Raw genomic sequence first — 14349 nt, 5'->3', positions numbered from 1 at the left:
CTTATCACCATGACTGAAGCAACGTTAGGAGTTGAGGTTTCTTTCTTCTTTGGCGACGCTTTGGGTCTGCATGGAGAAGCCTTCTTGTCAACCTTAACACTTCTAGTCTCCTCGCGTGAAGGAGAAGAGGCGGCCGGGAGCGCCGTGCAAAGAGCGGCTATGGAAGCAACGAGAGAACTTGCGCGGCCTAGTTGGGACGTGTGCGGAGCGTAGATCGGCGCGGAAGATTGACAGCAGCCTTCTTTGCCATTCCTCTTGTAGAGATGCCAACCGATCGCGTAGCGTAGCGAGGAGGTAGCGACAATGGGGGTACCTGCAGGATATCTGCGTAAGTCTTCTTGGATGGACTGGAGGAGATGCTTTGCTTAGTAGACATCTTCTTGTTTTGGTAGACTTGAATAAAACAAAGAAGAGAGATGAGAGGTAGAGATTTTCACGTCGGGTTCACCAAAATTTGTAACGAAAATTTTGTATAACGATAATCAAATACAAAACAAGGAAACAATTAAATTTTATTAATAAATATCAAAAGTACGTGTACAATCTCTAATGTATCCTCTGATTCTAATATGCCGTAAGGGGTACGTGTACGGGGTACACGTGAGGGGTGCGCGTGTAGACAAATTTAATTGCTCTACGCGCGATGTAAATTTGATTTCTTGAGAGGGTCGCGATGACTTGAATCTCTCTTGAAGGTTTGAACTTGTGATTGAATCTTCAACGCAGGCGGCACGCTTTGACGTGCTTGTTGACTGCTTGCAATGATTTTGACAGAGAGGATTTGTAGGAATTTGTACCTTGTTCTCTCTAGCTCCTTTGCAATTATGAATTTTTCAACCCTTTGAATGAATGAGGAGAGCTCTATTTATAGAGTTTCAAATCCCCTTGTTGGACTTTGGTGGTCACAGGCCCATTTGTGGGTTTATTAGCAACCTTGGCCCAAGTTTGATTCTTTCTGGGTTTAGTGATCCGAATAACTCCTTTTGTAATACGAATCGACCCACATTTCATTTAATCGGGACAAATTAATTAAATTAAGTTAAAATTTGGTATTAACTCAAAATAATTAATTTATTTTATTTATTCGGCACTTAATAAATTTTCCGTGCCTACACCGTGATTTACATACAAATCAGCAAATGCAATCGATTAATTGATCAATTCATCAATCAATTGATTTCTCATCTTTAGGTTCCTCTGTCTAATTTTATAAAAAAGTTACCGAGATTTAATACATCTTCTTCTTGTCAAGAATTGTTGAGGTGAAATATGAAAATGAATAATATATCGACTTAATTTATATGGAGTATAAATAATACTCCCTCCTATTCATTTTAACTCTCCCCCTTTCCTTTTTCATCTATTCATATAACTCTCCCCTTTCCTTATTTAGTAAAATTTTATAATTATTTTAATCATCTTACCCCACAACAATACCCCACAATACTCATACTTTATCTTATTTTAATCACCTTACCCCACAACAATACTTATTTTAATCATCTTACCATACAATAATAGCTTCCCTCTCTCCAATTATCTTATACTACCACAATACTTTACAATAAAATAATTTTTCCCTTAATTTGCGTGCTCTTTTAAAAGGGGAGAGTTAAAATGAATAGGAGGGAGTATACATAATAAAAATAAAAAAAATTATAATTGTTAAATCTCGCACATTAATTTACTTATTACATGAAAAAGTAACAAAACAAATGAAGAAAATCTTAATCGTATTACTCGTATAGTCGTATATACGACTTTTAGAGTTTAGCCCATCATGATTCAGGTCATCACCCAAAACACCGTCGTATTAATCAATATTCAATATACTCCTAATAACATTCGGCATAACTGAATTTCTCGCGTTAATTAATTCTCTTCCTTCTGCTCGAACTCCGTGATTTACATGCAAATCAGCAAATGCAATCGATTCATTGATCAATTCCTCAATCAATTGCTCTCCCATATCTAGGTTCCTTCATCTAATTTACGAAAAACTTAACAGAGATTTGGTACATCTTCTTCTTGTTGTTATTGTTTTTTTCTGCAGTTAATTTTGTTCCTTATTGAATTTCAAGAGCGATAGAATCATATATATGATGTTATTGTCATTGTTGTTGTTGCTGTTAATTTTGTTTCGTATTGAATCGCAAGCGATAGAATCATATGTATATGATGGTATATGATGGTATTGTTGTTGTTATGATTGTGACAATGCTGTTTGTTGAGTACATAGAACGGAAAGGAAATGAATTCGACACGAAATCGTTCTCATCTCATAATATTAGAATTTAGAAATCATCATAATAGTGAATTTTGGGAGGTGAGAGCGTATTAGGGTTGAAATTGTATTACAAGTTGATGATAAAATTACAAGGATTATAATACTAGAAAAAACTAGACAGCGTTAGGGAGTTAGGGTTTAAATCATTTGATTGCAGAAACATGCAAGGCAATTGGGGGAGAACTAAGAGATTCGTTGATTCGAGATGACGGTTGACAAGTTGCAGACTTTCAGAATCTGATAGACCTATGAGTGAATTTTTTTGCTTATGGGAGTTAAAGATGTTAATTGAACTCGATAAGCAATAGCAGCATTAGTATCGCATAGAAACATAAGAAATGTTTGTTAAGCTATATTTTTGAAATTTCGGCGTGGTCACTTTTCCGAATTTGTGTGCTTCAGGAATATGTGTCTCTTGTCAAATTTAGTGCTTCTGATGTCTATTAGTTATGCTTGCAATTGTCGCCCACTCTTACCACTGGAAAGTCTAATTCTTTTTAAACTCTACTCTCTAAGGCTGAGTACACATAGGTAGTCATTTACGGTTTACCCAAAGTAAACAAGTAGAAATCTTAGTCATTTAGCGCTTCTGATGTCTATTAGTAAGTATTCTGTAACTTATAGCAGAAGGCATACAGATATGATCAAGTCCACAAATTTGCCAAAAATCAAGCTCCCTTTTGGGTTTGCTTTAGGAACTCTGGCCTGGTTAGTGAATGATCAGTTAATCGTCATGTTATGTTATGGTACCGCAGTTGGCCATTATGGGTCAACATTATGGAACTTTGGCATGCTTAGATGGAATTGGAGGAAATCAGTGATACTTGGCAAACCAAATTCCAACTCCTCAAAAGTAAACCATGATTAAGGGAATTGTGTCTATGTACGATAGTTATAGACTTATAGTTGAAACTTGTAAGTGTAACCTTTAATGCAATTATTATGTGCAGCTTTGAAGTCCTCTAAGTTTATTTTTTAAAATCTGCATGAGCCAGTTACATTTCACATTAATCGTTGGATCTTTACATAAAAATTGATCAGTATCTAGTTTCAAGTGTCCTTTCGTGTTGTCTTCTTCCCATTCTGCTAGTCTTGGTAAGGAAGTAATCAATCTCTAAGGGTGTGTTTGGATTCAGGGATTTGGAGGGAAAAGAAAGGGAGGGAGAGTATGGGATTTAAAATCCCTTGTTTGGATAGCAAATAAGGGTGGAGGGAAATGAAGGGGGAGGAATTTGGAGGGATCCAATTTTCCTCCTCAAAGGCAAATCAAAATCTCTCCGCAATAGGCTAGATTTGGAAGGAAATTGTATCCAAACACCCACTCCCCCTCCCCTCCCCTCCCTTTCCCTTCCCTCCTTCCCCCTCCCCTCCACTTTTGCTATTCAAACACACCCTAAGTGTATGGGATAATGTTGCTTTTGGCCTTCTGTTTTTCTCTTGATTTTTGTGTGTCCTCTTAGTCCGATGTTGCACTTTTAAATGTTTCTTTTCTTCCCCCTCCCTCCAAAAAAAAAACATCAAACTGATTTATCTTAATTTTGCAGGCATTTGATCATTCTGTTCAAAGTTGTTTGTTCCTGCCATTTCATTCTTGTTTGACTCGGACGCATGCGGCAGAATGACATGTGAAGTTTTGAAGGCTGTCTTTCCCTTACTTGATGGTGTAGACCTTGCTTCTTGTATGTTGGTTAGCAAACCATGGAGAGAAATTGCCCGGGATGATTATCTTTGGAAATGCGCATGTGCTAGGAAATGGCCTTCAATCTGTAAAAAGCCATCATCATCATCTATATCATACTACAAACTCTATCGGACCTTCTACAAGCGGCAGAGATGCCGGGATCTTCCTCCTCCAAGGTTGTCCTTCAATGACTTGGAATTTTACATTGACATTTGGTTAGAAGGGCAGCTGATATTTTCTGAAGTGATACCGGGACCTGTTTTCCTTATTGGCATAAAGGATCCCCCCTCTGGGATCCCCGACATACTGAGGCTCCATCTAAAGCGACCAGACTACAAGATGATGTTGCCTGTGCAACCCATGATTTGCCTGCCTTTGGGCCAACTTGCTAGCATTTCCATGATGGCGAGTCGCAAGGATTCCGACCAATTTGCCTGTATTATTAACAAAGCATTCTTTGATTATGTTGATCGGACATCTTATCGGGCTCATGCATCGGATTACCTTGACTTTTCCCCTGCTCATCCGTTTATATCAGGCATCCGGGCTTGGATCTCATTGCTCCTTTCTGATCATGGTAGTGATGGGTCGGTCGAGGTTTTTGGCATAGAAATGGATTTTTGTGATGTTGCTGGTACTAAGGAGGAAGTCTTGTGGCTGTTGGATATGCTGGATTGGAAGTGATGAAATGAAATGAGCCGTCCTCTATAATTCCCCTTCCACTGAGCATTGGTAGGATATGCTATGGAATAATCGCGTAATTTTTCCATACTGTATTTGTTTTGGTTAAATGCTTCAGTTATGTACCTCAATATGATACACACCCAATATGATACACCCAATTCGTCCTAAAATAAGCAGTACGAGACCTTTGCCCCACCGACATTCTTCTGCACTCATTAGTCGGCTTGGCCGCTTGGGGATGGCAGCAGTGCAGCACTATTTCCTTGTTAGCTGGAATCGTTACTGAATTTGTGATTGTTTTTCAACATTATTTGTTTAATATAATTAATTGATTGTATATGTTGTTCATATTCATATTAAAATGTCAAATTTTGTTTAATTTCTTGTTCACTGTGATCAATTTATATGGGTTTTCTTCCACTGGTCTTATACTACCACAAATTGATGTTTCTCCTTTTGCGAGGCCTCAACTATTCACACTATTATCTGGACTCGGAAATATGATGAAATTAGGAAAAAGATTCATTGAATAGTTTGCCTTTCCAATATTTATTGTAAACTATAACAGTGGATTGATGAAGTTTTCGACATCATCCGGATTTATGGAAACCCATCATTTCAGATCTATGATACTAAAAAGGTTAGTGATACTTTTCAAAAGGCTTTTGTTGACCAGTATAATCCGACAAGGCTCGATAAGGAAGGGAGTGGTGATAACTCTTATGATGATATTCTCCAACACCTTACTAACAGGGTTCTAGATGATGATGTCGATCTCTTATGCAAACCGTTTACTACAAAAGAAGTTAGGACTGCGGTCTTTCAGATGGGGGCCTTAAAATCACCGGGTCCGGATGGCATCCCAGCTGTTTTTTTATCACAAATGTTGGTTCCTGATTAAAAAGGATTTCACCAAAGCGGCATTGTCTATCTTAAATTCAGGTTTGGTTTTAAAAGGGATAAACAGGACCTTTATCACTCTCATCCTAAAGTGTGATAACCCAGAAGGAGTTAAGGATTATCGTCCAATCAGCTTATACAATGTCTTTATGCGGATCATTACGAAGTGTGTTACAAACCGGTTGGCAAAAGTCATAGGCTATCTAGTGGGAGATCACCAAAATGCCATTCCAGGTAGACATATTAGTGATAATATTCTACTGGCTAATGAAGCTATTCATGGTATAAACTCCCACAAGAAAGGAAAATATGGGAGGTATGCTTTTAAGGCAGATATGAGCAAGGCGTATGATCGAGTTAAGTGGGACTTTCTTCAAGCGGTTTTATGTCGGTTTGGTTTCCCGGAAAGATTGGTGAACCTGATTATGAGTTGTGTAAGTACAGTTACCTATGAGGTTTTGTTTAATGGTTCTCCACTACAACCATTTCAGCCGCGCTCTGGTTTACGACAAGGGGACCCCTTGTTACCGTTCTTATTTATTTTATGCATGGAGGTCCTATCTTGTAATGTTCAGCATGCTCAGCGGATGGGTCAGATTCAAGGAATTAGGCTGTGTAGAGGAGTAACTCCGTTGACACATCTTTTCTTTGCCGATGACTCGGTTTTCTTTCTTCAGGATAAAGGAAATTCAGTTCTTCACTTAAAACGCTTGCTTGAGAAGTATTGTAATGCGTCAGGGCAACTTCTGAATGAAGGAAAATCGGGTGTTCTTTTTAGTCCAAGTACACGATTGGGAAGGGCAAGGAAATGTCTCCGGGTTCTAAAGATTAGGCAGAATAAAGGTATTGGGAAGTATCTTGGCATCCCGACAGAATTACAAGGGTCTAAGAAAGAATTGTTTAAAGGCATACTCGAAAATGTTACTAAACGGGTTTCATCGTGGAATGGAATTTTTCTATCACCAGCAGGAAGGCTTACTCTGATTTCGTCTGTCCTATTAAATTTATCTAATTTCTTTCTATCGGTATTCAAGATACCGATAAGTGTGGCAAATAAGATAAATTCGCTTTTGTCACATTTTTTGTGGGCGGGATGTAGATCGGGTAAGACTATTCATTGGTGTGGTAAAAATTTTCTTAGTTTTCCAAAAAGGGAAGGTGGTCTTGGAATCCGTAATATAGAGTGTCTAAATCAGGCTCTGCTTGCAAAGCATGTGTGGCGACTGGTTTCAATGCAAGAATCTCTCTTCTGTGGGGTGTTCCGTGAGAAACTATTCGGGATTAATGGTTTCTCAGATGATGCATGGATAAAAAATAGTGGTAGTATGCCATGGGGTTTGCAAAGTGTTAAATATGGTCTTAACCTTATTCTTGAAAATATTGGGTGAAAACCTGGGATTGCATCAGAGTTAAGTGTCTGGGGTTCAAAATGGGTTAACGGAACCATTCTGGATCCTAAAGATGATTTTTTGGATCCGGAGTTTAGTTATTTGAAGGATTTGAAGGTGAAGGACCTTAGAGTAAATGAGGAGGGCTGGAAAGAGGATATAGTTAACTTTCTTTTTAAGGATGAGTATGCAGAAAGAATCCTTGCTATTCCTTCATGTAGGTCTAGAAGAAGAGATGAGGTCCATTGGATCCATACTAGTTGTGGTTCATACACAGTTAAGAGTGGTTACGAGATTCTGTTTAGTCGATTTATGGAACAGAAAGGGTCGAGCAAAGATCGGATGAGAATAAGTGATTTTGGTAGGAAATTCTGCAAGTCTAGGTTATGGCAGCTTCCTGGTCCTCAGATGTGGAAGGTCTTAGTATGGAAAATCTTAACTGGTTCGCTTCCTGTAGGGAACGAATTTCTCAAAAGGAACCTGCTGACCGATCACTCGTGTCATGTTTGTTCCATGAATAGGCAGGAGATCGAATCCTTGGAACATTTGTTTAGGGATTGTTGTGTTGTTTCCCGGATTTGGGCAGGTTCTCAATTAGGGCTCAATACAAATCGGGTTTCACATCTGAGTATTGGAGAGTGGATAATTAATTGGATTTTATATTTTGATAAGCTGGAGGAAAGTGAGCAGCGGATTCTACAGTTTCTTGCTACGCTATGGAATATATGGGTTTTGCGCAATAATATTATTTTTAGAGATACAAAATTCTACCCTCAATTGTTCTTTGAAAACTGCTCGCATTTGGTTAGTATAGCTATTCGTGCTAATCAGGTACGTGGGGAGGTGAAAGATGATGGTAGCAATTTAACTTTTGGAAATGTTGAGGATTGCCATACTAGGATTCGTAACTGCCATCCTTTCTATGTTATTGGTAAATCTGGTACTTGTCAAACTATAAGGGTGAAGGTGGATGCGAGTTGGTATAGAACGTATGAAGCGGCGATTGGATGGGTGGCATTTGATATGGGAGGGAATATCTTTTTTGAAGGGGGAGTCAAGATGAGAGCGGAATCAGCACTACAAGCAGAGGCGATGGGTACTAGGAGGATTTTGGATTGGGCACGTGATCGTGGAATGCTACATTTGGAAGTGGCCACGGATTGCCTCCAACTAGTTTATCAAATTGCAGGAATTGAGCGCAAACATCATCTTATCAAAGGGATCCGGGATGATATCACTTGTTCTACTTCATGCTTTCATTGTTTATGTTTTAGTTTCTTGCCTAGAGGTTTAAATAGAACTAGTTTAGATCCCGCGCAATGCGCGGTATATATAGAGGTTTCACATTTTAATGTATTATTAGTATAGACCTGGTGCAATTTATGCACGGTATATATGAAGTTTTACTTTTTAGTTTATAACTTGACAATTCATTAATTTTTTATGTGTTCGTCATCTGTATATTTTGATTTGAAAAATAAACTCAATAATGAAAAAGTAATCAAGAGAATTGAGTAGGGTTAGAAATGTCTATTTTAATGAGATCATTTTTCATAATCATTTTATTTTAAAACATTTTATTTATTTTGTAATTTTAATCCGCAATTTCTTATATTTTCATAGAAAATCAATGAATTTTTTATTATAAAAAACTCGTGGAGGCAAATCTTGCAGATTGTGAGCATTTCAATTTATGAATATATCCAATTAAAAGATTATATCCATTTATAGTTCAAGATACAACTATAGAATAGACTATAATAATAACCCAATTTTAGATTCTAAAATTTTAGGCGGGAAAATTTAGAATTCTACCTATTCTTTTAGTAGATAGGGGATTTTAAGTAATCTTATGAGTAAATTTGCCAAGAGCTTGATTAATATTTATTATTTACTAATCTTGAATGCGTTACGTCTATAAATTATTGTCTTATTTCCTAGTTTAGATCACGTGATATAAGACAATAATTTTTGGAAGTTCATTATATCTATATACTCATGCTAAGACGGATCTATACATTTAGTAAACATTAAGTAAATATTCCTCCCTCCTAAAGCTTCCTTTATTATCACAGATTTTGGCCTTGTTAATATATCACATATCTTAAAAAAAAAAAAAGAAACTTCTTCAAATTTGTACCGAAAAGGACCTAGTAACATTAGCCTTGTGCCACCCCTCACAAAAAAGAAGAAACAACTCAATTTTCCGTTTAGAAATTGCGATGTTCTCAATAATGGAGTAATAGTATGCTAATGATTCTCAGTTTAACTAAACTCCTTCAGAAATTTAAAGAAGGAGCTCAATAACCCACTGATCAACACACATACACACCGCGCTTATAATTAGTGCTTGATCAAATAATCTGTACGACTCTTTCAATATTTCTCAACCTTTTCAGACATTCGAGTACAACTTTGCAATTTAGATGTAAATTAACAACTGATAGATATATGGGAGAAAAAAAAAGTGGAATGACAGTATCAATTTCAATTTTCGACGTTGCCATAGTACAATTTTATCTCACTTAGGCGGAAGGGTAGAGAGGTTGAAGGAAACTTGCGGAAGAGTTGAAAAAGGAAAATGCTAGCTAATGTTTATAAAAAAATAAGCTCAATACAAGATTTTTGTTATTGACCAATTGTATCCCCAGCCGAAAGCAAAGTCAGTCTCCGGAGATAGAAGTTCACGGCACTATCAATTGCTATAATCGACATAAAAACGCCTTCAAGATTGTGCACCTACTCGTGGTCCCATGTAGTTTGTTACCAGTCCCATAATAGCGAACCTGGAACAACCATAAGAAAACCAATCAGAAATCTTTAAAAATGCTGTAATAACATTACAATGCAATTTGAAAGAGATCATATTGTAAATGCAGGCTCAAATTCGTTAAACAACAAAGATTACTCTCTCTACCAGATAAAGAAGTGATAAAAAAAACCTACACTCTCAATTCTAAACCAAACTCAGCTACTGACGAGCCACACTAATACGACAAATTTCAAAGCATGAGCTTCTTGAATCATGACATCCATTAGCGAGTAGAACAAACAGACAGGCCCAACAGGCGAACAGCGAAACAACATTTCAATCACAAAGCTCACAGCAATAGCAACAACAACAACAACAAAGCCTAAGTCCCTAAAACAATATGGGTCAGCTAGCAGCCTAGCAGCCTAGCACGAACCAACGACTAACACGGTTAGTACAAAAAATATGCTACAGGCAAACTTACATCATGGCCATAGATATCTGCTTAAGATCAGTCTCCATGTTCCTCATGTTCACCAGTGACTGTGCGCAGAAGATTATTGCAAGCCAAGATCCTAGCTTGTACTGCAGACCACAAGAACTAAATTAATACACAAAAAACTACATAATAAATCCACATTTAAATATCATAATTTCATTCCGAAAAAAAATGAGCAAATGTAACAAACTGAAACAATAATCAAGTTGTAGACAGAAGATTTCCAAACGCAAGATGTAGACCCGAATTTACCAAAGTTTAGAGACACTGACTACTAACTTTGACAACCTCGCTAAGCATATCAATTTAGCTTTAATCATCAGCTATGTACAGATTACAGAAGACGGGGAAACACTGGACGTGGTAGAAAATCAACCGAAATCAGCAGTACAGGCATAAAAACATTACCAACTACCAAACTAACATCCATGAAACAAATCGTCTATTTCTCACATCGCCGATGTAAACTAAGACAAAGTCCTATGTACAATCACGAGGTACTTTACCAACTAAGCTAGCTTAAATCCATGGATACGAATGCCTGTTTTCATGGAGGATCTACAAAGGCTAATCAAAGCAATTCGAATCCATCCACTAATACAATTCCTAGTACACAAATTCTTATTTGTGACGGCCCTATTCCGTCACAAGCTTGTGAACTCTCACAAGGAACAAGTGGGAGAGCAAGTGGGAGGGAGGCTGTGAGAGGTCACAAGCTTGTGACCGTCACAAGCAAGACATTCTGTAGTACACAACACTTCGCCAATTCCTAGAAAGTCGAATCAAATCAAATCGATTCCAGTGGTACAATTCCTACAAATTAATCCAATTATGACTAATTTACAGCTAATAAAAGACTATAATCAATCAATCAATCAACCAACTAAATGCACAAATTAACCATAACGAATTAATCTACTGCATTATAATTACTGATCAAAGATCCAGCAATAGATCACCGATCACCAAAACTAAAATTAAATACTACGGGGTACAAATTACCTCATAACTTTAAATTAAAGAGATCTAGCATAGTAAATCAACAAAATTACGATTGAAAATGACAAAAAAACACAAATTAACATATAATTACTGATAAAAAATCCAGTAACAGTTCACCGATCACCAGAACTAAAATTAAATACTAGAAATTAGCTCATAACTGTAAATTACGGAGATTTAGCATAGTAAATCAAGAAAATTACGACTGAAACTATCAAAAAACACAAATTAGCTATAACGAATTAATCTATTGCATTATAAATTTATCATTACTGATTAAAATCCAGCAACAGAACGCCGTTTATAAAATCGAATATTAAATACTAAAAATTAGCTCATAAACTGTACATTACAGAAATCTAGCATAATAAATCAACAAAATTACGATTAAGAAAAAGAGAAAAGAGAGACGAACACGAAACATGACGCCGAGAACACCGCATAAGACGGCGAGAAAACCGGAGTAATCGACGGGAAGTTCATGCGGTTGTACGAGAGAAGGCTTGAACGGCTTCGCTGCAGAAGCTATTCGCGGATCGTTGCTGTTACTTTGATGCGACGACATTTTCGATCGTCTCTCTGTACCTCTTTTCTTTCTTTTGCGTTGATGATTGGTTTTGTTATCTAACGACTAGAGCTGAGTGTTGTAACCAGTCGTGGCACAATTGACCGACCCGAATGATATAATGGTGGTCTAACAAGATACCGGAATTAAGTCGGATTAGGATTTCGAAGAGTTAATACCTTAAAGGTACGAGTCTATGACCGATCGTGTCCTAAAGTATGGGAACCAAATCCGTTTAGGATTCTGTAGAGTTTAATTTTGGTAGGGTTAATATAGATTTAATAGTTGTAGACATGGAAAACGGGTTAATCGGGCGAGATTTGGGTTAAGTCAGGTTCAAGTCAACTCAATTTTAGATTTGCAAGAGTTAGAGGTCGGATCGGGTCGGGTCAGGCCGAGTTATTTCAGATTCGAGTCATTTTCGGGTCAAATGTTATCAAGTTATTTATGGATAATAATAAATTTGCAACAATAAACATTCGGGTTGAATCAATTCAGGTTCGGATCTTAAGTTCAGGAGTCGGGACGTGATATTCGGGTGAAGTCAATTTTGCCATATCTATTTAATACTCCCTCCATTCAAATCGAAGCTTCCCTTTTACTTTTTGCACAAGCTTTAAGAGTAGAATAGAATAGTATTATAAGTACATGTTGGTGGACTAAAATACTAGTTAGTGTAATAGAATAGTATTATAGCAATGTCATTTTCTAAATATACAAACTTTATAAGGATAATTATGTCTTAAAAATGAAAGGGAAAAGTTGGATTTGAATGGACCGAAAAGAAACAAGGGAAGGTTGGCTTTGAATGGAAGGAGTATCAATTAGAATTCTAATTAGGCCATGTTCTTTCTGGCTTTTTAAGCCAACTCGAATGGAGTGAATCGAATCAATCGAATTTAATCAATCGAATCAAACCGAATAGAATCGAAAAACAATCGAATCGAAATGAATCGAACTAAATGGAGCTGAGCTGAACTGAACTAAGCTGATTAGAGCTGAATTGAACTGAAATAATATTAATATTAATATTAATATTAATATTAATACTAAATATAAATAATAATAATAATAATTATTATTATTATTATTATTATTATTATTATAATTATAATTATTATAATTATTACTATTATTATTATTAGAAGAAGAAGAGGAAGAAGAAGAAGAACATTAATAATAATAATAATAATAATAATAATAATAATAATAATAATAATAATAATAATAATAATAAAACTAATTTGAGTGATTAACTAGGTAGCCACCATGAACCACGGTTCGCCATCAATCTAATTAGGTGAAATAATGGAGCACCAATTTGCTAGATTGATGTTTAAAGTCTAGCCGTTTATCATCCTAATTTGACAGATTAGGTAACCACCACAAAGCACCAACAATCCTAATGTAATTAATTAGATAAATAAAAATCGACAGACCCTAATTTCATCTTTAACAAATAACTAAATTTTGGTTGATTAATTAAAAATCAACAAATAATATTAATAATTGATAACAAGTAAATTAATTAACTATTTTAAAAATTAGAATTCATCTTGTAAGTTTTAAGTCATTTGAGCAATTAAATTAAGTTTTAGGGAAAAATATTGATTTAAGAGTTCACTTGGTTCAGTTTGAGGTGAAAAGGGTACAGAATAGAACGTTATGAAAAAGTGTGTGTGAAACGGTAAAGTTCATATATGAAAAAATAATTAGGTATTAATAATAGTAATATTAAAATTAACAATGTTATTAATAATATTATTATTAATTAATATTCATATTCATATTAATAATAATAATAATAATAATAATAACAAATAAATAAATAAAAATAATAAATAATAATAAAATAATAAAATAATAAAATATTAATATTAATATTAATATAATATTAATAAAAACTATTAAGTTTAAGATTCGCAAAATTGAAATTGGCTGAATTTAGTGGAGCCGAATCAAGTGAAATTTGAATGAATGGAGTGAAAGCCGAGCCGAATGAATCGAATAAGTGAATCAATCGAATAAGTAGTGAAATTTGAATCAAGTGAAATGAAAATAAGCCAGAAAGAACAGAGTCTTAGTCTATGCGACCGAACTAAAAATATTTTGGTATATTACCCCTAAATAACTTACTAATTTCATCTCCACAACTTCACGGCCAACAACATTATCCATTTTCTCCTTTCATTTAAGGGACATGGGAGATAATTTACACTTTTTTCTTAAAGCATCCTAAAATAGAAATGACATACAATAAATGTGGCATTGCTCATTTGTAGACTGTAGTTTGTCGAATTTAATGTTGACCCCATCTAAATATATTCGGACTTAAAAGTCAAAATAATAAATTGGGATATTCTACTGTGTACCCTCGAGTTTTTCGGTTTTATATGGTGTATCTTTACATTTTTGAAATTATATGGTGTACCACTACTACAGATACAGGCTATAACAACGGTCAAAAACCGTTGTTATATAAAAAAGCGGACGTTGTTAAAGCGTCCGTTGTAGAAGGTTTTAACAACGGTTAGTTTTCTTAAGGAAACCGTTGTTAAAACTATTAACAACGGTTTTATGTATAAAAACCC

General features: G+C 35.6%; 3 protein-coding genes across 3 annotated transcripts; 2 read left to right on the top strand and 1 right to left on the bottom strand.

The window, feature by feature from the left end:
- Positions 1-1800: 1800 nt before the first annotated feature.
- Positions 1801-4997, top strand: LOC141653275 (F-box protein At5g39250). The gene is made up of 2 exons (XM_074460992.1): positions 1801-2015; positions 3832-4997. Exon 2 carries the CDS (start codon positions 3906-3908, stop codon positions 4650-4652), a length of 747 nt encoding a protein of 248 aa, XP_074317093.1. The 5' UTR covers positions 1801-2015; positions 3832-3905; the 3' UTR covers positions 4653-4997.
- On the top strand, positions 4891-8308 carry LOC141651247 (uncharacterized). Its single transcript, XM_074458966.1, has 4 exons — positions 4891-4917; positions 5221-5469; positions 5558-6887; positions 6960-8308. The coding sequence occupies exons 1-4, from the start codon at positions 4891-4893 to the stop codon at positions 8306-8308; spliced, it is 2955 nt and encodes a 984-aa protein (XP_074315067.1).
- A 982-nt stretch (positions 8309-9290) lies between these two features.
- On the bottom strand, positions 9291-11855 carry LOC141653274 (protein Asterix). Its single transcript, XM_074460991.1, has 3 exons — positions 11609-11855; positions 10177-10277; positions 9291-9726 (listed from the first exon to the last, which is right to left on the bottom strand). The coding sequence occupies exons 1-3, from the start codon at positions 11756-11758 to the stop codon at positions 9666-9668; spliced, it is 312 nt and encodes a 103-aa protein (XP_074317092.1). The 5' UTR covers positions 11759-11855; the 3' UTR covers positions 9291-9665.
- Between the last annotated feature and the right edge of the window lie 2494 nt (positions 11856-14349).

The sequence above is a fragment of the Silene latifolia genome, chromosome 4 (assembly GCF_048544455.1).
Source record: "Silene latifolia isolate original U9 population chromosome 4, ASM4854445v1, whole genome shotgun sequence".
NCBI classification, from domain to species: Eukaryota; Viridiplantae; Streptophyta; class Magnoliopsida; order Caryophyllales; family Caryophyllaceae; genus Silene; species Silene latifolia.
Note: the sequence above shows the minus strand (reverse complement) of the source record. Positions and strands in the feature narration are given on the sequence as shown.

Bases quoted from the DNA above. Each gene is read 5' to 3' on its own strand.
- LOC141653275 (XM_074460992.1), top strand. From the start codon at position 3,906: ATGACATGTGAAGTTTTGAAGGCTGTCTTTCCCTTACTTGATGGTGTA.
- LOC141651247 (XM_074458966.1), top strand. From the start codon at position 4,891: ATGGCAGCAGTGCAGCACTATTTCCTT. The intron at 4,918-5,220 runs GTTAGCTGGAAT...AAACTATAACAG, and splicing joins CAGTGCAGCACTATTTCCTT to TGGATTGATGAAGTTTTCGA. The intron at 6,888-6,959 runs GTTTGCAAAGTG...GGATTGCATCAG, and splicing joins TAGTGGTAGTATGCCATGGG to AGTTAAGTGTCTGGGGTTCA.
- LOC141653274 (XM_074460991.1), bottom strand. From the start codon at position 11,758: ATGTCGTCGCATCAAAGTAACAGCAACGATCCGCGAATAGCTTCTGCA. The intron at 10,278-11,608 runs GTTCGTCTCTCT...TGTGGTCTGCAG, and splicing joins TTCTCGGCGTCATGTTTCGT to TACAAGCTAGGATCTTGGCT. The intron at 9,727-10,176 runs GTAAGTTTGCCT...TGGTTGTTCCAG, and splicing joins CAGATATCTATGGCCATGAT to GTTCGCTATTATGGGACTGG.